Source organism: Lepidochelys kempii, chromosome 2 (genome assembly GCF_965140285.1).
Source record: "Lepidochelys kempii isolate rLepKem1 chromosome 2, rLepKem1.hap1, whole genome shotgun sequence".
Classification (NCBI taxonomy): Eukaryota; Metazoa; Chordata; order Testudines; family Cheloniidae; genus Lepidochelys; species Lepidochelys kempii.
The window spans coordinates 228,701,735-228,725,880 of record NC_136381.1 but is presented as its reverse complement, the minus strand read 5'-3'; the positions used below and the strand labels follow the sequence as shown (position 1 = coordinate 228,725,880).

General features: G+C 43.6%; 1 protein-coding gene across 4 annotated transcripts in view; it reads left to right on the top strand.

Annotated features, from left to right (window-relative positions):
• LOC144930246 (uncharacterized) overlaps window positions 1-24,146 on the top strand; it is a 32,344-nt gene that overhangs the window by 4,775 nt on the left and 3,423 nt on the right. The window contains exons 2-5 of one of the 4 annotated variants that reach the window (XR_013635415.1): window positions 1,429-1,504; window positions 5,961-6,109; window positions 22,889-22,967; window positions 23,525-23,758. Coding sequence is in view for 1 of the 4 variants with exons in the window: in XM_078851797.1 (XP_078707923.1) it covers window positions 5,961-6,109; window positions 22,881-22,967; window positions 23,525-23,758 (470 nt within the window). In the remaining 3 variants the exon portion in view is untranslated. Of the gene's footprint in view, window positions 1-66; window positions 1,505-5,960; window positions 6,110-22,880; window positions 22,968-23,524; window positions 23,759-24,146 lie in introns of those variants that run through there. The other 3 variants (XR_013635414.1, XM_078851797.1, XR_013635416.1) reach the window with 3 other exon arrangements.

Genomic DNA, 24,146 nt, shown 5'->3' with positions numbered 1-24,146 from the left:
AATCAATACAAAACATTTTCAAGCTTCCATTTCTTAGGGATGGATACAGATTAGCCTCTAGTAGAAGTGAAATCGACATCACCATATTTTTTCCTCTCAGTCCCCTGGTGGAAAAAAAGCAACAAAGGTAATGTTTTCTATTCCAGGTCTTGATAATAGGATGAAAGTGGAAAAAGTTTTAGTTTAATCATTTCTACTAATTGGCCCACTGACCAGCTTTATAATCTTTGTTCATTGGTTGATGATTGCTCTAAAGTAGTCATCAGTTGCAAGTCTGAGCTAATGAATGAACATGAAGATTAATTTAATAACTACAGTGAGTGACAACAATTGTTTATTTATTTCTCTACCTTATGGAAGGGGACAGCAAGCATATCCATCACCTTTCACAGTCCAAAGTCCATTGATCAGGCCTACGGTATACATGCTTAGTAAATACCAAAGGCTAGTAAAGATTAAGTTACACTCAGACACTTTTGATCAACCTGCAAACTAAGCACAACTTGGAAGAATATTTGTTATGAGTATTTCCTGTATTATTGAGAAGGAAAATTAGCTGGTTTTAGCACTGAGTGTAAAGACCATCGGAACAATTCTTACTTTTGTTTTCTGATTTCTTCATCTCTACTCTTGCTGCTTAGATTTGCGAACATCAGCAGTAAGGGTGATCATAGAATATCCGGGTTGGAAGGGACCTCAGGAGGTCATCTAGTCCAACCCCCTGCTCAAAGCAGGACCAGTCCCCAACTAATGATTGCGCACTAGATATAGTGTACAAGGGGAATGCTCCGTCAGTGTGTTATTTACTTCTCCCAGTTTGATACCTCAATTCCACCAATATCCAAGAACAGGGGGATATCTTTGAATGTAAGGACCTTCTACAGCTACATGCTACTGGAGCATCACCTGTTATGAAGGAGAAATAGATTAGAAGCTATACTGATGAAAGAACACACTTGTGTGCTGGACATATGTACAGTTGTTGTTGTGGAGGCCAACTATAGGGTCCAATTCTCTTCTTTTTTGCACCACTTTTGTAACAACATATGCCCATTCTATTCAATGGAGTTACTCCCAATTTACACAGGAGTCGGTGACAGAAGAACCAGGCTTTCTCCACTGTTTCTTCAACCAAAGATCAATGCTTGGGAGAAAAAAAAGAAAAGAAAAAAAGTTTACTGGTTCCAAAAGTATTTATACTGGTCTGTTAGACTGTTTATAGCCTAGGTAAGTAATGAGATGTTAAGCTGAAAAATCACCAAATGAAAAAGAATTGGGGTCATGCTTTTTTAATTTTCTTTACGGTGAATGTTTGGGTTTTTTTGTTTGGTTTGTTTTCTGTGTTTTTGGTTGGCTGGGGTTTTGGGGGAAAGGATTTTTAAAGTTTTATTTTCTGTTTGCCTTGTCTGCTCTGAATCTCTATGGAAGAATGAAGAACTGGTGCAATTATGACATCACAAGAGACAACTGAAAGCCAAACAAATGAGCTTGGAAGTGATTTTTAGTAAGACTGTTTAAAACTTTGCCTTTTGTTCCCTTTCTTATCACTTATTCATCTTCTCTGTCAAATAAGCACTTGCTGAATTTTTAACTTTCTTCCACTGCCTGTCCTAATGATTTAAGAGGTGAAAGAGCTCTGAGTCCAGATCTGAAAACGCTTAATGAGCCTTCCACCAAAAATCAGGAAAGATCAGACTTGATCAGACAGGGAATACACTGACAAAATGTTTTAGTCTTCTTTATACACCCTGGAGAAATTAAAAAGGGCACAAGTGCAATTAAGTGCAATTTTCAGGTCAACTTGAATCTCTGATTCTAATGATTAGGAAGTCATCTCAGTTGCTATGTGAGCGGGACACAGATAGCAATCAAATGACAAGATATTAAAGGTCCTGCAGCCTGCTGAAGATACTTTGGAAAGCAGAGAATCCACCAAACTCTGATACTTGGAACAGCCTCCCTCCTCCATGCACTCTTGGAAACCTCACTCTCACTCTCCTCCTCCAACCCACCCTTCAAAATGCACTTCTTTGATCTGTAATTCCACCACTAATTTCTGTTTGGGTGGCCTCTATTGTTACTCCCACACTTTTTAACTTTCATACTACAGTAGCTACTAAAAGCCTCTACCAGGTTGGGTCCCATTGTGCTGGCCTTTGTACACACAAATAATAAATGACAATCCGTGCCCCTAAAGAGCTTACACCTGATCCTGAATGGATTTAAAACAAAACAAAGCTGTAACAAACAAGCGTAAAAATCAATTTAAACACATTTTCCCCTCTTCCTGTTGTCACCTTACTGCCGACATAGTGGTTCATAAAGGCTTTGCTTCTCTGTTTTGCTAAATTGTAAGGTCCATGGGACTGGGACCTTTTTTTAGGTCTATGAAGCATTACGGAAGCATATGGCTTCTAATTAGAAAACAACTAACACAACTACCCATACCTAAAGCTCCAACACACAGAGATTCCAATTAGGATGGGCAAACTCATTTTGTCACAGTGGGAACTAGCCTGAACTTCTGCCATCTTTTAATGTTGTTTCAAATAAATGTTGTTTCAAAGACTCAGGCTCTTCCAGTGATTAAAGGCTTCATATTTCCCAAGAGCACAGGAAGCCAGAATTCCTGACATCCCATCTCAGCTCTGCCACTGACATGCTGTGTGGTTTTGGGGGAAGTCACTTGTCCTATCTGTACCTATTCCTCCACTTGTGAAATAGGAGTATTACTATTCTCCTCCTCACACTGGGTTTCTGAGGTTTCCAATAATAATCTTTCATTCAAAGATCTGTAAGTTCTTTACAAAAGGTGGGTACACAAGTCAGCGGCAGAGTGATGAGTAAAACCAAAGCCCAATGATGAGCTGCCAAAATCTTAACAATCGGTTCTCTCGTCACCCCACGAGGGGGTCGTTGCCCACCCCCGCCCTCCCTGGGACTCCTGCCCCATCCAACCTCCCGCTTTCCTTGATGCCCCCCCGCAGGACTCCTACCCCATCCACCCCCCTCCTCTGTCCCCTGACTGCCCCCAGAACCAGGCAGGAGGGTCTCATGGGCCACCGTAGTGGGTACCCACCCCAACCCTAAGAGCCAGAGGTACCTGCCCGGGGGTGCTTACCTGGGGTAGCTCCCAGGAAGCATCCAGCAGGTCCCTCTGGCTCCTAGGAGTGGGGGAGCATAGCTGGGGGAGGGGCCGCTCCCCGCACCAATCACATCAAAAGTGGTGCCTTAGGCACTGACTCCCTGGGTGCTCCGGGGCTGGAGCACCCACGGGGAAAAGTTGGTGGGTGCAGAGCACCCACCAGCAGCTCCCCACCCCGCTCCCGGCCCCAGCTCACGTCACCTCACCTCCGCCTCCACACGCACCGCACCACCCCGCTCCTCCGCACCCCCCCGCCCCAGCTTCCCTCGAATCAGCTGTTTGCACGGGAAGCCTGGGAGGGCTGAGAAGCAGGTGGCGGCTTTCTGCTCAGGCTGAGAGTGGCGGAGGTGAGCTGGGGCAGGGAGTGGTTCCCCTGTGCCCCCCCCCCGGTTACCTGCTGCCGCATGGGCGGCCCTCCACGTGCCCCACCCCCACCCCAGCTCACCTCTGCTCCGCCTCCACGGGCCTGAGTGCGAAGCCGCCGCCTGCTTCTCGCATGAACAGCTGATTTGCAGGAAGCCAGGAGGAGGGGACTGGGGGTGGGGGGAGAAGCAGAGCAGGGCGACGTGTTCAAGGGAGGAGGTGGAGACGGAGTGAAGGTGAGCTGGGGCGGGGCAGGGAGCTGCCGGTGAGTGCTCTCACAGAAGTGGTGACAGGTGAGACCTTCTCCCTGAAGATACCTTCATGGGGAGTGAGTCTTCCCACTCCTGTTTCCATCATCCTCTTTCTTCTTTGTCTTTCCTTCATCTCCTCCCTGTTTCCTCCATCTCCCCATGTCAGTCTCTCTTCTTTTATTCTCCCCCCAGTTCTGTCCCTCTTTCTTACCATGTTTCCTCTTCCATCCACAAACCATTCAGACAAAAACTGTAAGATGGCTGCTACCTTACTTCTTTGCTAGACACAAAAATTGTCTAGTTATTAAAGGCCCAAAATTATTTCCCACAACCATTTGGACTTAAGCTTTGCTCATGTTAATGTTTATGACAACTGAATAATAAAGAGGTTATAACGTGGCAAACCAAAATTCAATTTCTGATCTGTTGAAACTATTAATACAACTGGATATACACAGGTCCTGATTCTCCATGGCCTTGCACCATGTGCAACCCATGCAGACATTTATATTTTCACCAAGTGCACCCAAATCAGAATGGTGGCATTTTACATCCACTTTGAACACGTGAATGACTACACATGATGCAAGGCAGTAGAAAAATCTGCCCAGAGTGTGACTGAAGGCTGCAGTTATCTTGACTTTCATGTATGTTTAAATTGACAAAGTTATTAATCCTTAATCCCATTAATATTTCTGAGGATGGGCCACCTCAACAGGAACCTGAAAAAGCAAAGCCAAGAGAAAGTTTAACAGAAATAAAACATTAGCTGGGAGTCAGGGAGATGCAAACTGCTGCAGAATAACTACTGCAGAGCTAACTACTGGAAGACAACATGCTGGGAAAGTCCCTGTGATCTTTCTGCATTAAATGCACATACCTGCACATTTGGTATTATTTATTCTAGTTTCATATAAAGAAACTAGAGTAGTTGCTACCTCCTTCAGCCCTCCCAGCTGATTGCCTCTCCCAGTCATCACCTCCTGAAGGGGACACTACTTCAACCTTCCCACAAACTGATCACATACCCCCACAACTGTGCCCCCTCCCTCAGGGAAACTCCTTGCTCCAGCCCCAGTGATCAGTCAGGTCCCTCTCCTGCAAACAAAGGGAAACATGCCTCTTCTTCCAAATGATTTAAGTTGTGTTGCCCTGGCACACAGTTTACATGTTATTAAGACACCACATTAGTCAGAATCCTTCCGCTGTTTTACCATTGCAATACTAGACACTTCAGATAAATCTTCCAGTTGTAGGCTTTCACCCTGCTCTCTGCCTTCTGCTCAGGCATTTCACAGATTTGCCACCCTCCGGTTTCCCTTAACCCAATCATACCTAAATTAGCAAGATGATTTGAAATGCCCGTACACAGCAGCCTGGGGATTGCCTTTATTTTCAGTGTGCAGCAACAAGCCCAGAGATGCACTGACAAGCACTTGGAGCAAGATTAGCCTACCCAGGAAGAGACGGAGATGGTGTTCAGCTGACACAGCACCTGGTTTTAAGTCCTGTCTAGGTAGTGCAGGGGAGGAGCCAGAATGCTCACAAATGGCACCACAAATGGGAATGCGACAAGGGGTGGAAAAGCAGAGCATCCTCAAATAGCAAACACATGTGCAGCGCCCCACATAACACGAAGCATGTGACAGGGATATACAGGGGTCAGAATCATGTTCAGTCTCAATCCAAGGTATTTTAAAAGCACACATGACACACACACAGCTAATAATATAGAAGAATGTCACATGAATTAAGTCAAATAGTACCTTTAGTTAACAGAGGGATTATAACATATATCATCTAAGTGCTGAAACAGTGCAATAAAGAGAACGAGCAGTAATGCCCTAAATTTATATGTAATAATCTCATATTCTCCAGTATGTGATGTGGCTAATGGCCAAAAGCCAATAATTACCTCAGAAATACAAGTTGCTGTTAGAACTTCATTTCTGTTCCTGATTTTAGAATATTTTTTCTTTTCAATATAACTATGTAAGAAATAAATGAAGCCAACAAAGAAGAAGAATTTAAGTGTAAGGACATTTAAAACTAATGGTCAAAATGGTCAAGCCGCTGTGGATTTTGATGGTTAACTTAAGACACCCAAGTTTAACTATTTTAACTGATATCTGTTTTGTTCATTTTAAAATGTGTAAGAGTTTTTCCATTATTCTCCCTACATTTCTCTCCACCACTTCTAGGAAGTTCAACACTCTGTGGAGTTTAGGAACTTGCACATTATGGGAAACCCCAGCCAACAAGCACAGCTGATATCCACAAGAGAGCCCCAGCCTTTTCCCCCCTGCCACCTGCTATTCCTGTATCAGACCAGCAGAAGCAAATCAAGAAGGTGATTATATTAAAGCCTCTTACCCCATTTCTACCAACTATTTCAGGTTCCATGGAGACAGGAGCAGGAATGGATAAACTTTAGCAATGGCTGCTAATACTGAGCGCTGCAAATGTTGGTTTCAAACAGCTCACACACAGAAGGTTGGGAGTGAACAGTTTCCATGCAGTTTTATTTAGAGTGCTTTTATTTTTGATAAAAACGTAGGGAATCCATTAAACCACACCTAGCTTTTACAGGTGTCTGATCCCAGGGAGTGTGAATTGACTAACTAGTCCCAACTGGCACAGTTTTGCCTGCATATTGGAACTTTAGGCAATCAGGTGCCTGCTTTCACAATGTGCATTTTATATTTAGATAATTTGAAAATACTCATACCTGAATGTTGGGTTCTACCCAGGGACCTGACACACCAATTTATAAAATTTGGTCCATAATGTAAGTGTTCTTAAACCTATGACCAATATAAATGTTTCCATAATGTAAAAAAATGAAAATAGTTATGTTCAAACAAACACTGAAACAGCACCAAGAACCTGAAAGTGAAACTTTCTATAAACACAAATGAAACTGGCTTAATTGAGTTTCATATTCCAAGCTGAGAGAAATGCAAAATGCAAACAAAGATCAAACTGTGAAATATGCTGGATTTTTAACAGTCATTCTTTTAATTCTCTCATGTAAGGTGTAATATGTACCACAGGCATGTCCGCTGTTTACATATAACATATGATCTGTAAATTGACAGTGTCTCTTTAACTTTATATGGTGTAACTGCCAAGTTTTGTGCATGAGTCAGCAATGTGCCCTTGTTGCCAAGAAGGCCAATGGCATTTTGGGATGTATAAGTAGGGGCATAGCGAGCAGATTGAGGGACGTGATCGTTCCCCTCTATTCGACATTGGTGAGGCCTCTGGAGTACTGTGTCCAGTTTTGGGCCCCACACTACAAGAAGGATGTGGATAAATTGGAGAGAGTCCAGCGAAGGGCAACAAAAATGATTAGGGGTCTGGAACACATGACTTATGAGGAGAGGCTGAGGGAGCTGGGATTGTTTAGCCTGCAGATGAGAAGAATGAGGGGGGATTTGATAGCTGCTTTCAACTACCTGAAAGGGGGTTCCAAAGAGGATGGCTCTAGACTGTTCTCAATGGTAGCAGATGACAGAACGAGGAGTAATGGTCTCAAGTTGCAGTGGGGGAGGTTTAGATTGGATATTAGGAAAAACTTTTTCACTAAGAGGGTGGTGAAACACTGGAATGCGTTACCTAGGGAGGTGGTAGAATCTCCTTCCTTAGAGGTTTTTAAGGTCAGGCTTGACAAAGCCCTGGCTGGGATGATTTAACTGGGAATTGGTCCTGCTTCGAGCAGGGGGTTGGACTAGATGACCTTCTGGGGTCCCTTCCAACCCTGATATTCTATGATTCTATGATTCTATGAACTCAATACTCACAGATGAGAGTCACACATGCAGCAATCTGTGGTGACCAATAGGCGCTGCAAAGGTTATCAGTCTGATGGTCTGTTTATCCGGGCTTATGTACTGTGACGGAATTAACCTTGTATTCACACCCTACACACTACTGTAATAATCTTTGTGCAAAATATGCCTTGTAAGGTATCACTTAAAAGCTAATAACTCACTGGTCAATATTATCATAGTGAAATATATGTAGCAACACTGTATGTGAGGTTATAAAATTCCCCTATATGATGTTATTAGTACGTGTTCCAAACCTCACTGCCCTTCCCAGGCAGAAGTCCTTAAACATGTCTGTCCTGAACAAAGGAATGCGTGTTTGCCTTAATGTATATTTAAGCAGTAAAACAGAGTCATCAGACAGAAAAGGGGAAAGGAGAAAACAAAAGGAAATCTGCATGTGAGCATACACAGGTGAAAAAATTCAGCAGGAGTCACCCTTCCACACCAGACATGCTGTCTCCTTATTCTCACCTGGAAATGCTTTTGAAAAGGGGCACTGAAACTATAAAAGGAGGGACAAACACCCCAAGTTACCTCTTTCTCCCTGCCCATCTTCCTCTTAGTACCTAGGAAGACAAAAGAAACAGCACTGGACTTTAGGGAAGGAGGCCTGATCTGAAAGCTTGGTCAATAATGTGTTAGAAGGAAGCAGTAAGGACTTTATTTTGAATCAAGTATAGTTTGTTAAGTTAGGCAGTAGAAAGAGTTTTATCTCTATTTTCCTTGTAGCCATTTTGGAATTTTGTGCCTCATTACTTGAACTCACTTAAAACCTAATTTATTTTATTCTTTAATCAAAATCAATCTGGGGTTGTGAATGGTTTGGGTAACTTCATTTAAGGTGATAAGCTGTTGTATATGGTTCCCCTAGAGGAACGGACTGTCTAGCAGAGGGCTGGACAGTGCAGAACATACATTTTTGTGGAAAAAACTGGGAGAGGGAGTGTGTTGGGGTCACTCTGTAAATGGTAACCAAGGCTGCTAGAAGCCAGAGTGTTTCTGGCGTGTGCTGACAGGCTGCTGGGTTCAGAACTGCTGGGCCAAGTTGTGGCTTTACATAGGCACATCTTGGTGTGACCTGCATGCTGGTGGTTGTTTGTGAACAGTCCAGGTTGGGAGCTACAGGAGCAAGGCATTGCAAGACACCCCAGATTGCAGGGCAGTAGTGACTCAGCCCCCCACTGGTCTGGAATGCACCCTGGACTATCACAGATGCCAAAAACCCATTCTTTACAACTCAAACAATAAAGATTCTGGCTTTGGAAAGTTCTGGCAAGTTTTCATCAGTTTTGGGCAGATACTGGAATCTTTTCAATGTCTGGTTCAGTGGCTTTAGGTCTATGCAGATGCATAATTTGCCTAATGGCTTTTTTATCACTCCCATGATGCATATAGGTGCTATGATACCCCTGCTCTGCAGACTTTCAAGCTCCTAATGTACTGGATTACCTAGTGCCACTGGAAAGTTCCTTTGTGGTAAGCCCACAGGTTCCATTGTGGATGGAAGCTGAGACCTACTCAAATGTTTGTAATAATGTCAGCTTCTACTGCCCACCCTTGTACCCATCTGACAGGCTTGCCTGGTTGATGCATTTATGAGACTTGAGTGGCATAGTCAGATTCTGCACAATCTTAGGCCTTGCCTACACTAGAAAGTGTTTTCTGGTATAGCTATACGCTACTCTTCTAGTGGAGATGCCGCCTCTATTGGCAAAACTTTTCTTTGCCAGTATAGCTTATACCAGCTCCCCAAATGAGATAAGCTATACTGGTAAAAGGACTTTTTTGCCAGTATAACTGTGTCTACACTAGAGCTTTCACAAACATAGCTCCATCAGTTAGAGAAGTGACTTTTTTCACACTCCTAACTGAAATAGTAATACCAGCAAAACTTTTAAAGTTTAGACCAGGTCTAAGCTTCCTCTCCTCTCTGCTCTCTTCTCCTCTCCTCTCATTTCCTTTTAAAAAAAAAAAAAAGTGAGCTTCTATTCCTCCTAGCTGTGAACATAAGCTTTCAAATGTGAATTAAGTGATGTTATCTTCCCAAGTGTAAAAGATCATGCCCACCCTGTTACTCTGCTGAGGCCTGCCTCAGTTTCCTCTTCAATGGGGCAGCAATGGGTTCATTTAATACCTGACTCCACCAACCATTTCTCCTCCAAATGGAACAATCTGCTAGACCCCAAAAACTGGCTAATCATTCGGTCAAAAACGGGTAACAGTATGTAACCTTGTAACCAACAGAATGTAACCTAGTGATTCCACTGATTATGTCATTGTACAAGTTTGTTCAGGGATCAGCACAGGGGGGCCCTGATCTTGACTGGGGCCTCCGGACTCTATAGCTGTTTATTTTTTAAAGTACACATGGGGTTGCATCCTTTTCCCAGATGCAGATGTGGTCCCATGATCTGGGTCTAATGTCTGAATAAGTAAAAACATCATGACTATGTGTAAACAAGAGTTTTAAATAAATTTATATAACCTAGATAATCCAGGGTCATAGCAGGGGCGTTTGTTGCAGCCCCTGCCAGATTCTCTGAATCCACGAATCCTGCTGTCTCATCAGCATAACTGACTGTCTCTACCTGAAGATCAACACAGTCATCAGTGTCATTCAAAAAGCTCCTCATCAACAATAATATCAGCAAATGTCGAAGGGCTCTCAGGTGCCAAACAGGACTTTATAGCCAAAATGTGCGCTGACTATAACTGTCAGGTATTATACCTCCAGGAGACACACACTGGGACTAACAACTGGCCTCGGTTCTCAGAATGAATTTGGCCATCAAGAGACCACATGAGCGATATGGCACTGCCATTTTTGGCAAACCTGATCTTCTCACCAACACAACATCTATGACCAATAATGATGACACTGAAGTCCTAACTGTGGAGATTGCTGGCATTTCCCCTATGGCTACTGCTGTGCAAACAATTCATGTTCACTAGCCCACTGTCACATTCCAAAGTGCGATCCGGAGCAGTGAAGGGTTGTGTTACCACCTGCCACGCAATCTTGGGAGCCTCCCAATGCTTTGCTTTGTAGCTCCGAACCTGGGCTAGTCAAAACCAGCCTACCAGATGCAGTCAGACCCTGAGTGTCTGTATATAGCTACAGCCCTGCCTCAGCAGCTCTGTCCCCAGCAGCCTGTCAACACACCAATCACACTCTGGCTTTTAGCACCCTTGGTTACTACCTGCAGGGTGACTCCAACAAACTCCCAGTTTCCAATTTCCCCAAAAATATGTGTTCTGCACTGCCCAGTCCTCTTCTGGGCAGTTCAGATATTAGAGGTCCGTTGCTTCTGTAAGGAATCAATATTGAACAGTTTGTTAGTTTAACCGGAGTTACCAAACAGTTCAGTTTAAACACAGCATGTATTTTTAGATTAAAAAAATAAACAAGTTGATTAACAAAAGCAGAGAGGATCTGAAGTGAATTCAGGTATAAGAGATAAAGTTAGAAATGGTTCCAAGCAAATAAAAGTGAAAACATGCATCTAAAAAGTCTAAAACTTAAGCAAGTTTTGGTTCAAGACTTTGTGTAGGATGGCCTTTCTCACCACAGTCTTCCAGCAAGATGGTGACTCACCCTTTCTTTGGTGAGGGTTTCTCCCAGAAGCCCAAAAGTGCTGGTGCCTTTGTTTTCTTAGGTGAAAGAGGGAGAACTTGGGGTTCTCTGCCCCTTTCTTTTATAGTCCAGTGAAACTTTGAAGTGGATTCTTCTGTGGGGTTACCTTTCAAAGTAAAGTTTATTAATACACTCAAAGAAGTGATATGGAGTCTGGTAGTGAAGGAGGCTCCAGGCTCTTTCTTCCTCCCCAGTCTTTTTTGAAATGCAAATTTGCTCTGTCTTCTGCCATCTTCTCCCCCACCTTTCCTGCTTGCCCTGTTTACTACTTATATGTAAGTTGAACTGTGACACCGGCAGACCAGGTGCCAGTTCATGCCAAGGCCTCACTGAATACTGACATATGCATAGCTAGAAACCAGTCTGGCTCACCTGTGTGTTAGTATTATTAAAATTGATGTTACATTTGTAAGAATGTGTTTAGTGTTTAGACTTTATGAAATGCTTGGAGGATGCTGCATATATTGATTAGAGTTGCTAACTTTCTAATCGCACAAAACCGAACACCCTTGCCCCGCTCCTTCTCTGAGGCCCCACCCCCATTCATTCCATCCCCCATCCCCCCATCACTCGCTCTCTCCCACCCTCACTCACTTTCACTGGGCTGGGGAAGGGGGTTGCAGTGTGGGAGGGGGTGAGGGCTCCGGCTGGGGGTGTGGGTTCTGGGGTGGGGCCAGAAATGAGGGATTCAGAGTGCGGGAGAGGGTTCAGGGCTGGGACAGGGGGTTGAAATGCAGGAGAGGGTGTGGGCTCCGGCTGGGGATGTGGATTCTGGGATGGGGCTAGGGTTGAGGGGTTTGGAGTGCCAGAGGGGGCTCAAGGCTGAGGCAGTGTGTTGGGGGTACAGCAGGAAGTTGGGGTGTGGGAGGGGTGTGGGCTCCAGGAGGGGGCTCAGGGCTGGGGCAGGGGGTTGGTGTGAGGGAGGGGATGAGGGTTGCAGGCTCTGGGAGGGAGTTAGGGTGTGGGAGGGAGTTCCGACCTGGGGCAGGGAGTTGGGGTGAGGGAGGGAGTTCAGCATGCGGGCTCCAGCCAGGCAGCATTTATCTCAGGCAGTTCCTGGTCAGCGGTGCAGCAGGGTTAAGGCAGACTCCCTGCCTGCCCTGGCTCCATGCAGCTCCTGGAAGCAACTGGCATGGCTGGCTCCTAGGCGGAGGGGCCAGGGGGCTCTGCGCACTGCCCATGACCGCAGGCAACACCCCCACAGCTCCCATTGGCTGGGAACCATGGCCAATGGGAGCTGCAGAGCCAGTGCTCAGGGTGGGGGCAGCGCACAGAGACCCCCGTAGCTGCCTCTGCACCTGGGACTGGCCATGCCAGCCACTTCCAGATGCCAAGCGGAGCCAGGGCAGGCAGGAAGCCTGCCTTAGCCCCAGTGCACCACCAACCAGACTTTTAACAGCCCAATCAGCAGTGCTGATTGGAGCCACCAGGGTCAGTTTTTGACAGGGCGTTCTGGTCGAAAACCGGACACCTGGCAACGCTCGTATTGATCTTATTTATACCATCTGTACCCCATGTTATAAAGCTATATTAAGTGTTTGCATTGTAATCATCTGACTTGTGTAAGTTATGAAACAGGAAAGAATAAGCCATTGGTCCTTTGGCACTGGGAGTAACCTGAATATGGTTGTGCTGTTTGGTGCAAGGGAACATCTATCACAAAGGCAAGCTTGCCTGGGTGGCAAGATAGATCGGAGTACCCAAGGGGACTGACTGTGACATATTAAGGCTGTTGTAGAGCCTGAGGAGTTCATACTTGACCCATGGTTGGTGAAATCTAAGTACAGAACTCACAACCAGTTTGGGGTTTGTGCCCTGCTTCTTAACAGTCTGCACTGGGGTTGGTACTTATGCTCTAAACAGCTTAACATGAGGCAAACACACATTCCTTTGCTTCAGATAGACCTGTTTAACAACTTTTGCCTAGGCAGGGCTGTGTGGTTTTCAACATGTACTAATAACATCATACAGGGGAATTTAATAACTTTACACATAATATTGCTACATACATTTCACCATGGTATTATTTACCAATGAGATATTAGCTTTCAAATGATATCTCACTAGGCACAATTGGTACAAAGATTATTACAAGAGTGTGCAGGGTGTGAATATAGGAATGCTTTTGGTCACACCCATATAACCTTGTAAATGACAAATGTCAGTGATCATCATTAAGGCTGCAATTTAGTCATGGAAGTCATGGGATCCGTGACTTCCAAAGACCTCCATGGCTTCAGCAAGCGCTGGCTGGAGGCTACACCATGGGCGGCAGGGAGACCCCTGCAGCTCTCTGCCTCTGCAGGTGGCAGTGGGGACCCCTGGAACTCTCTGCTGTAGGCGTGTCAACAGTACCTGCTGCTGTAGATCTTCATTAGCCGTGAGTACCAGGCTGGGATCATCTTGATGGCGATGGTACCGAGGATACCAAGCATGCTGGAGATCATTTGCGGCTAGCTCTGGGCTCACCATGGGGACTTCCTGCTCTCTTTGTTGATGACTTCTGAGTGGGGTCAGTGGCTGTTTTTTTCCACCCACAGCCTTTAGATGTTGAGGGCTGTGGGGAAGACTCATGTGTGCCAGGTGACTCTTGGCAGGGGTCCGGAGAGCCGCCTCCATGACGATGATCTTCTGTCTCAACTCCCTGTCCTTGCGAGACCTGGGCCTGAGTTGTTTGCAGAGACCACACTTTTGAGAAATGTGGCCTTCCCCAAGGAAGTGTATGCACCAGGAGTGCTTGTCTGCAACAGAGATTGCCTCTTTGCAGGAGAGGTACTTCTTGAAGCCCAGTGAACTGGACATACCCCTTTGGGGGGAAGGGTCTCCAATGAGAAAGAGTTGGAAAAACCTATGATTGTGGTGGAAGGACATGAAAAGAAGACCTAACAATTTAATCTTTCATTTTATTTGTTATTGCTATGTTTATATTAACATTCTTATTATCCCAGATTTACACAACCTTCCCTGCTAAAAAAAGCAGTGTTTTACATCAATCCGCAAAATCATACATGCCCTTAAACTTTAGTAAATATAGCATTATTAACCCCAGATGTTCAGAGATCATGAGTCAGGTCCCCAAAATCATGTAACTGGTTTAAAAAAATAATGTTTGGCTCTTTTTATTTGGCTTTTAGCTTTTGAATCTTTATGCTATGCGGATGTCACATTTCCAAGCTTTACTCTGCAACCATAAGACTAGAAACTTGCTTTTTTTTAGGGCTGTCGATTAATCGCAGTTAACACATGCGATTAACTCAAAAATATTAATATTAATTGTGATTTAAAAAATTAATTGTGATTAATCACAGTTTTAATCACTCTTAAAAGATAGAATACCAATTGAAATGTATTAACTATTTTTGGATGTTTTTCTATATTTTCAAATATATTGATTTCTATTACAACACCGAATACAAAGTGTACAGTGCTCACTTTATATTATTATTTTCATTACAAATATTTGCACTATAAAATGATAAACAAAAGAAATAGTATTTTTCAATTCACCTCATACAAGTACCATAATGCAATCTCTTTATCGTGAATGTGCAACTTACCAGTGTAGATTTTTGTTACATAACTGCACTTAAAAAACAAAACAATGTAAAACTTTAGAGCCTACAAGTCCACTCAGTCCTACTGCTTGTTCAGCCAATCGCTAAGACAAACAAGGTTGTTTACATTTACGGGAGATAATGCTGATGGCTTCTTATTCACAATGTCACCTGAAAGTGAGAAGAGGCGTTCTCATGGCACTTTTGTAGCTAGCACTGCAATGCCAGATATGCTAAACATTCGTATGCCCCTTCATGCTTTAGCTACCATTCCAGAGGACATGCTTCCATGCTGATGACGCTTGTTAAAAAAATAATGCATTAATTAAATTTTGACTGAGATCCTTGAGGGAGAATAGTATGTCTCCTGCTCTGTTTTACCCACATTCTGCCATGTATTTCATATTATAGCAGTCTCAGATGATGACCCAACACACGTTGTTCGTTTTAAGAACACTTTCACTGCAGATTTGACAAAACGCAAAGAAGGTACCAATGTGAGATTTCTACAGATAGCCACAACACTTAACCAACGGTTTAAGAATCTGAATTGCCTTCCAAAATCTGAGAGGGATGACGTGTAGAGCATGCTTTCAGAAGTCTTAAAAGAACAACACTCTGATGAAGAAACTACAGAATCCAAACCACCTAAAAAACCACCTTCTGTTCGTGGCATCTGACTCAGATGATGAAAGTGAGCATGCGTCGGTCTGCACTGCTTTGGATCGTTATCGAGCAGAACCTGTCATCAGTATGAATGCATGTCCTCTGGAATGGTGGTTGAAGATGAAATGACATATGAATCTTTAGTGCATCTGGCACATAAATATCTTGCAACATCGGCTACAAGAGTGCCATGTGAATGTCTGTTCTCACTTTCAGGTGACACTGTATCCAAGAAGTGGGCAGCATTATCTCCTACAAATGTAAACAAAAGTGTTTGTCTGAGTGATTGGCTGAACAAGAAGTAGGACTGACTGGACTTGTAGGCTCTAAAGTTTTACACTGTATTATTTTTGAATGCAGGTTTTTTTATATATAATTCTACATTTGTAAGTTCAACTTTCATGATAAAGAGATTGCATTACAGTACTTCTATGAGGAGAATTGAAAAATACTATTTCTTTTGTTTTTTACAGCACAAATATTTGTAATAAAAATAAATATAAAGTGAGCACTGTACTCTTTGTATTCTGTGTTGTAATTGAAATCCATATATTTGAAAACATAGAAATAATCCAAAACATTTAAAGAAATAGTATTTTATTATTGTTTAGCAGTGTGATTAATTGCGCAATTAATTGCTTGACAGCCCTACTTTTATTTAAAATGAAAGCTGAGCTTCTCACATAATCACCTGATTCCTGGAGCTAGGACTTTAAGAAAAACAACAAATATAGTGAGACTTGTGATAAAAATCACATGAATTGGCAACACTGAGTTACAATAGGTATACAGACAGAGAAGTATATTAAATTAACAATAATGTAAACACACTTGTAAACACCAGGGGCTAATTTCTCTTATGTGTTGGAGCTGTACTTGGTGTACCTGAAGGACAGGAATAAAAATGGTTTTATACCTAATCCTGTTGGCTGTCTGGGGTCTGATTCAGTGGCAGGCTGCTGTAAATTATGCCAGTTGTAATAGCCTCTTGGAGACCACAGAGTTGGCTGGAGAATAACTGGAGCACAGCATGTTCTGGCCATCCCCCTCCCATTGTCAGTACTCACCAATGTTCCTCCAATTCCAGGGGAGGGAAGGCAGGAGTGTGGGGTGGAGAGCCAGCTACACCAACTCTGTATCAGTTAAAGTTTTCCCATCAGAAGACTCCTCAGCTTCTTGTTTAGGGCAACTTTAAGTACCTTTTGCATCATCAGGGTGGCACAAAAGGGATTTAAGATGGACTAGGATATGTCCTCATTCTTAAAAAAATGGAATTTAGATTTGTAATTGCTGTAAATGGTTTGTAAACAACAGCTAGCAGGCCATTTAAACAGACTTTCCACAAGTAAGTATGCAGTCCATGGTTCATAGCGATCAAAATGCATTGCAACTATCACAATTAAGAGTTGGTGAAACTGTTCCAGGATGCCCATTAAGTGGATTCTTCCATTAATTTAGACTAAATAATCCACAAGGATTATTTAACAACCAGTCAATGTAACTCACTGTAGAGCTAACAGTTTTTGATGAAGCAGTAGTTATATTTCATTGATGTTATGTACCGTGACCTATTTTGGCAAGTAATACAAACACATACAGATCTCTGAAGTGCAGCAACAGGGAAGTCCATGATTTTCAATTTACTAAATCAGACTTGCTACCAAATAATGTCTATTTCAAGTTTGCATCCTTGTTGCTTGTCAAATGTTTTCCTGTCATACTATTGATTGTTAAATACACTAGGTAAGATTAGAAATCACTGATATGTGTTGCAAAATAGTATTTGCTTTGTACTCAGCACAAAGGTACAGAAGTATGGACTGGATCTTGCTGTTCACTGTTTACTATTCAAAGAAAATCTGTGGCCATTTGAAACGTCATGGTTGCAACTATGCTACATACCATGGCCACTTAACTTCACAGTGATAGTGGAGATAAAACTCAAATCCTCCCGCTCCAAAAATAATTGGCTTCTGCCTCTTCAGCTAGTATAATCAGTTCTGATTCCACCAAATGAAGGGCAGTCGTCCCCAGCTCAAGACTGTAAACTTTTTGGGGCAGAGATAGTTCTTTACAATGTGTCTATTTAGCACACAGCTCAATGGACCGTGGATCCTGATGAGGGCCTCTTGGCACTACTATGATATGAATAATAAAAATAATAGCAGGTTGGTCATCACAATACTAAGTAGTGGTCATTGTAATTGTATGCATGCTGCACTGATTTATAGCATACAGGATTTCCAATGTTACTGTCCAATCTAGATAGATAAAGCTTTGCAAATTTTAGAGAGTAAAACAAATGTTTGCATAAACAATAACAGGAGAGTGAATTTGTGTGGGGGGGTGGAGGGTGAGAAAACCTGGATTTGTGCTGGAAATCACTTTAGATAAGCTATTACCAGCAGGACAGTGGGGTGGGAATAGGTATTGTTTCATATTCTCTGTGTATATATAAAGCCTGCTGCAGTTTCCACGATATGCATCTGAAGAAGTGAGCTGTAGCTCACGAAAGCTTATGCTCTAATAAATTGGTTAGTCTCTAAGGTGCCACAAGTCCTCCTTTTCTTTTTGCGAATACAGACTAACACGGCTGTTACTCTGAAACCAAACATTAGCATGTACATTAATAAGTCCATATACATATAACTTATGTATATTATGGGATGTAATACTGTAGTGCCACACATGTTCAGAAAATGCCAGATATAGTATAGGACAAGGCAGAAGGGAGGATTCTGCAGATATGACTTATTGAATTTATATAAATTTTCCTGGAAAAAAACCCTACAATTATTAAATAACCCTTAATTTAGGTTCACTTTTCCAGTGATTTTATTTCAGGAAAGAGTCCCACCAAAATCCCACAATATAGGTACTTATGGTTCTAAAGGATACACTTTGATCTCAGATGTATCAACCTGCATGGAACTTGGAGGAAGGAGCACAGGTTGCAGAAGGAAGAGTTTGGGGGAGGCACCAGGAAATCGATCTGTATACACATGGCTTGAATGCTAGCTGTAGTTCCTGTACCTCTGTAAATAGTTCTCTTAATAAAGAGCCAGTTTAGTTTTACAAGCACAGTCTTCTAAGTTATCACACAACATGTGGTGCAAGAAACATGGTGGTTGCGGTCAGTCTTGTGAGACCAACCATATGGAAAAGAATGTGATTAAAAGGAATACAAAACACCATCTAGAAAGAAAGCGAGGCAGGGGGCATAAAGGGACTTGGACCACTGGGAAATTTGGATTTACAGACAAAATACCTTGCACAAGCACAGAAGCAGTGGAAGCAAAAATTGATTCTGTATATAGAGCTGACTGTGGGGGATAAAGATAAAATAATGAAGTTAAAGCTTGTTTACTATTTCATTGGGGCAAAAGGATGAGAAGTGAGTGAGACACTATTGCTAGGAACAATGCCCAAAACACTGGAACAGCTAATCAAGGTGCTTGAGGAGTTCTGTGACCCTAGACAGTATGAGACTGTAGCGGGATACTAAGTTTATTTTTTAATCTGAAACCAAGAAACAGAATAGGGAACAGATACTTATATTATACATCTGGCATCTAAATGTAACTTTGGAGACATAAATCACTCACTAATTAGAGACAGGATAGTTTATGGTTTACAGACCATGTGATTCCAGCTAACAAGGGAGATAATTGAAAGAAACAGATCTAATCTAGAGAAATGCCTCCAAATAGTAAGGGCAGCTGAACTGTCCAGGGAAAGAATCAAAACAATGACTGACGTTAGCACAGAACAAGTACACAGTTTCAAGCTAAAGGAACCCAGGAGGCAGGACAGACACAGACTGATTGAGAATGCAGGCACCATGGCTCGGTGTATATACCTTTCTGCCTACCAAGAGTCAGAAAGAAAAATACCCCCCTATAGGAAACTGTGTAAGAGCTATAGGAAATAAAACACTTTATGTCTTAATGCCACTGGTACCCCAATAAGAAAAAATAAGTAGTGCAGACAGCGATTGAGGATGTAGAGATTTCCAATGAACGGGAGAATGTCTGCAGTACGACTTTAGCAGAAGACGACTTCCAGCCATTCAACGGCCATATTCATAACTGTGTTGTTGGATCAGTGATTAGTTCAATTCCATCTGGCTTGCAGAGCTTGCTTCAATGTAATCTCAGCTACACTGATACAGATCAAGATAGGACTACACAAATGTGAAGTCACAACCCAGGAAACAAGTGATGTTATGTCTGGGAATTTATAATAGTTGACATACAGGAGCACCATCCACTGCTATGCACTGTTGTAGGGCAAGATCACAATATTCTCAACTTAAGAAAGCAGGGAGAACAGTCACCATGGTCCCTGGCCAGCATTCTAGCAGAGGATAAGGCCGTTTTTAAGAAATGGATGCCTAGGGGCCAAGTTGAAGTTAGAAATAGACCCCCTGCATGGGCAGCCATGAGACTGCAGATACACAGAGTTCCATTAGCCCAATTGGAGCCATTGAAGAAGGAACTGGCAAGCTGCACATTAAAAGCATCATTCCAACAGCTGAAACTAGAACACAGTGGATCAGTAGCATCGAAGTAGTAAGAAAACTGGTAAACATTTCTGCATTGATCTACTTAACCAAGCATGGGAAAGGAGTTGCTACCCATTACCAATGACTGAAGACTTACTATCAATTCATCCAGGGTAAAAGTGTTCAGTGTTTGTGACATCAAGAATGAGTTTTGGCATATTGAGTTAGATGAGCCGTCCAGCCATTTGACAACCTTTGGCGCACTTTTTGGCAGATATTGCTGGGTATGAATGCCTCTGGGCATCATCCCAGCCTCAGAGGTGTTCCAGTTGAAACTATACTGGGCACTAGAGGAAAAGGAAATTATAAGGAAGAGGCAATTCACAACATGATACCAAGCTGAAGCAACTCCTAAACAAGTGCCAGGACTGGAATATTAGGCTGAATGCTGACAAACTGAAGCTAAGGAGAACTGAGGTCACCTGCATCAGACATCTGTTTACCTCTGAGGGTCTCTGGCCAGATCCCAAGAAATTGAAAGCCATTAAAAAAGATGCCCATATCAAAGGATTTGAAAGGAGTCCAGTGATTTATAGGGATGACCAACTATCCTTCCAGATTCTGCATGTACCTACTAGAAGACTGTGAACTCTTGAGACAGTTATTACTCAATGATTCAGCATGGGAATGGTCACAGACCCAAGAAATGGCATTTGAAAGAGTAACAAAAATCATAAAATCATAAAAACCTAAAGTACTACAACCCTGTGACACGGAATTACAGTGTGATGCCTCAGAAGGAGGCCTAAGAGCAGCAACGATGCAAAGCTGGCAGCCCACATTTGCGAGTAGAACCTTGACAGGCATAGAAAGGGGCACAACAGGTTTGTAAAACAATTCATACTCCAGAGTTGACCAGACTGCTAGGAGCAAGTGCTACAGGAGGTTAACCCCTACCACCACATGAGGGATGAGCTGTGTGTGCAAGATAAGATTTTGTTTAAAGTGGACTGAGCAGTAATCCCCACAGATTTAAGAGATGACATCACAAGACAGATCCATGCTTCACACCTAGATATAGAGGCACTTCAGAGATGAGCCAGGGAGTATATCTACTGGTCAGGCATGAATGGCCAATTGACAGCATACATGGAACAGTGTGAGATATGCAAAGATTATAGTGATCAACAACAGAAGACTCAAGAGATTTTACAGCACCATGAAGTCAGCACCCAACCTTGAGAGAAGGTCAGAACAGACCTGTTCACTGTCAATAACAGGAACTACATGGTCACAGTAGATTACTACTCCAAATTCTGGGAGGTAGACTATCTGACGGACACTGTGATCAGGAAACTGAAGGGTCATTTTGCAAGGTCTAGCATACCTGGCACATTATGCTCAGACAATAGGCCACAGTATATTGCAGCAATATTCAAATGATCCAGCACCAACTGGGAATTAGAATACAAGACTTCTTCCCCTAAAGAAGACAGCAGGTAACAGGGATTAGGATGTGGAATGAGGGAAATAGAGCAGGAAAGGAATCATGGAGGCAAGGGACACTGTGAGGAGAATGAAGTTTCATGTTGTGCCCTTCATATCAGAGAATAGAGCCTCTTATATTAGAGGCCTGTGACCCACACCACAGCACTTGAAAGGTGGAGGTAGGGGCCAATGTGCTTTAAATGGTGAAGTGAAGTCCTACTTGCTTATAGTTGATAATCAGGCCGTTTATGAATGTGCTTGAAGGATGTTACTCAAAATCAGAAAGGATTTATATTGTAAGTCTTCAGCCTTATTGGTCTCTCTCAGACAATCCAAGCTTACTGAGATTTTCTTCAGTTTTTCAAAGATGTTATTCAAGTGGGGTGGAGGGGAAGAGCATGAGACTACACCACCCAAGAAGTAGGTGCTGCAAGTAGGAGCAACAATGTGGACAGTTAGAGTGGGGCAACCAGACAAAGAAATAAAGAAGGAAACAACATTGCCTCACAGCTATCCTTATTAATTACCGAAGCTATGCCTAACTGCCCCAATATTACCTTTTCCTTTAGAGTTTCACAAAGTGAGCAAGGACTGAATTTAGGAAAGCGTTAAAATCAGTGGGTTGACAAGGTTTGGAATAAGACAGTGAGTAGGTGGACAAGGGTTGTCTGGAATTATCAGTGGTAAAAAAAGATAGAGCAGACCAAATAGGAAACACTAAAGGCTAAAGTACTGTATATTGGGACAGTCAGGCATGGTTCACCAAACTATAATAGGATTAAGTAGTGCAGTGTTGCTTCCTAATCCAGTCCTCTGTCTGTATATTATTTACTCAGATTGCAAGGCCCTCATGCAGGGACCTGTCTTAGTAGCATGCTTTGGGGCATTGTATGAACAAATAAAGAAATGAATGAATAAATAAATACCAAAGAACACTAATAAGCTTAAAATCTTCCTCCCAAATTTTTAATATAAAAATCAGATGGTATGTTGGCTTCCAGACTACATTCCCCAAATATGTCCAGTGCTTCCTTTTATTTCTAGTGGAGCCAAGATGCTGCTTGGTAACTTCTCAGATTTCTTTGTTTGTAATAAAGTTTTTGCATCCAATGCCTAGAATTTTTCATAGGCATTTATTTTCAAAGGCCTTTAGTTTTCTAATCTAACATTTCATAGAATCATAGAATATCAGAGTTGGAAGGGACCTCAGGAGGTCATCTAGTCCAACCCCCTGCTCAAAGCAGGACCAGTCCCCAGTGTTTGCCCCAGATCCCTAAATGGCCCCCTCAAGGATTGAACTCACAACCCTGGGTTTAGCAGGCCAATGCTCAAACCACTGAGCTATCCCATAGATTTCCATTAAGATTATGTTTAGCACTATGATTGAGTTAAAAATTCTCAGTTTATTTGGTACTGTTTATCTGTGATTTCCATATGTTGAGGAGCTTAGCAAATGCAGTGGATGCCTTACCTACCCTTGATGTTACTTCTTTCTTGAGGTCTCCACTGGCTAGTATGATGCTGCCCACGTAAGTGAACTGTTCTACTTTCTTGATGTTTTTGCCTTCTTGAATCATAGAAATACAGAGATGAAAGGGATCTCAAGAGTCATCTATGCCAGCCCCTCTGTCTAGTTTTACCTAGACCATCTTGGGTAGATGTTTCTTTAATCTAGTCTTAACAATGATGGGGATTCCACAACCTCCCTTGGAAGTTTACCCTTATAGTTAGAACATTTTCCTAGTATCTAAACTAAATCTCCCTTGCCAGGGGTGGTGAGGTATATGGGCCCATAGTGCCCAGGCTCCAGCAATATTCAGGGCCTGGTGGCCCGGCTCCACCAATGTTCGGAGACGGGTCTCTCTCCCAGCCCCAGCCACACCTGCTGCCCTCGCTCGCCTCCCCTGAGCGTCCCTCCCTGTGCCCTGGGCAGTGGGTGGCTGCCCCCTGAAGCTCCATGCTGCGCTCCGCTCTGAGGGCTCCCAGCATCAATTGCTATTGGAGGGTCCCAACGCCCCCCATCCACTAATGCCTGGGCAGGCTGACCCAGGCTGACCCTAACCCTGTCCCTTCCCTTTTCCAGCAGGACCCTCCACCAGCACAGGGCCTCCCACTGCCCGCAGTCACCGCTCCTGCCCCATGCTGGGCAAGGGGCAGCCCAATCCCTCACCCCCAGTGAGGCTAGTGAGGGGCAGCAGCAGGGGAGGAGGCACACTCGTGATGGCAGCTCCCCTCCTCCCGCACCCACCAGAGGGGAGGCGAGGGAGCTTCCTGGACCTGAGAGGGGCCCTAGGAGCACGTGCAGCGACAGTGGTTCGAGGTGAGTGTGCTGCTGGGGTTGGGGAGAGGGGGCCCCTCCCTCGGAGCTTGTTGCTGCTGGCGGGGGGAGGGCTGAGGGGAGTCCTCCTCTCTGGCCCCAGCTGGGGGCAGCCTGCCTGCACCCCAAACTCATCATCCCCGGCCCTGCCCCACCCCTGAGCCCTCAGCCCCCCCCCGCACCCAAACCCTGAGCCCCCTCCTGCCCTGTGAACCCCTCATAGGGTGACCAAATGTCCGGATTTTATAGGGACAATCCCAATTTTTGGGTCTTTTCTTATATAGGCTCCTATTAACCCCTACCCCCTGTCATGATTTTTCACATTTGCTGTCTGGTCACCCTAACCCCTCATCCTTGGCCCCACCCCGCAGCTGTCACCCCCCGCACTCCA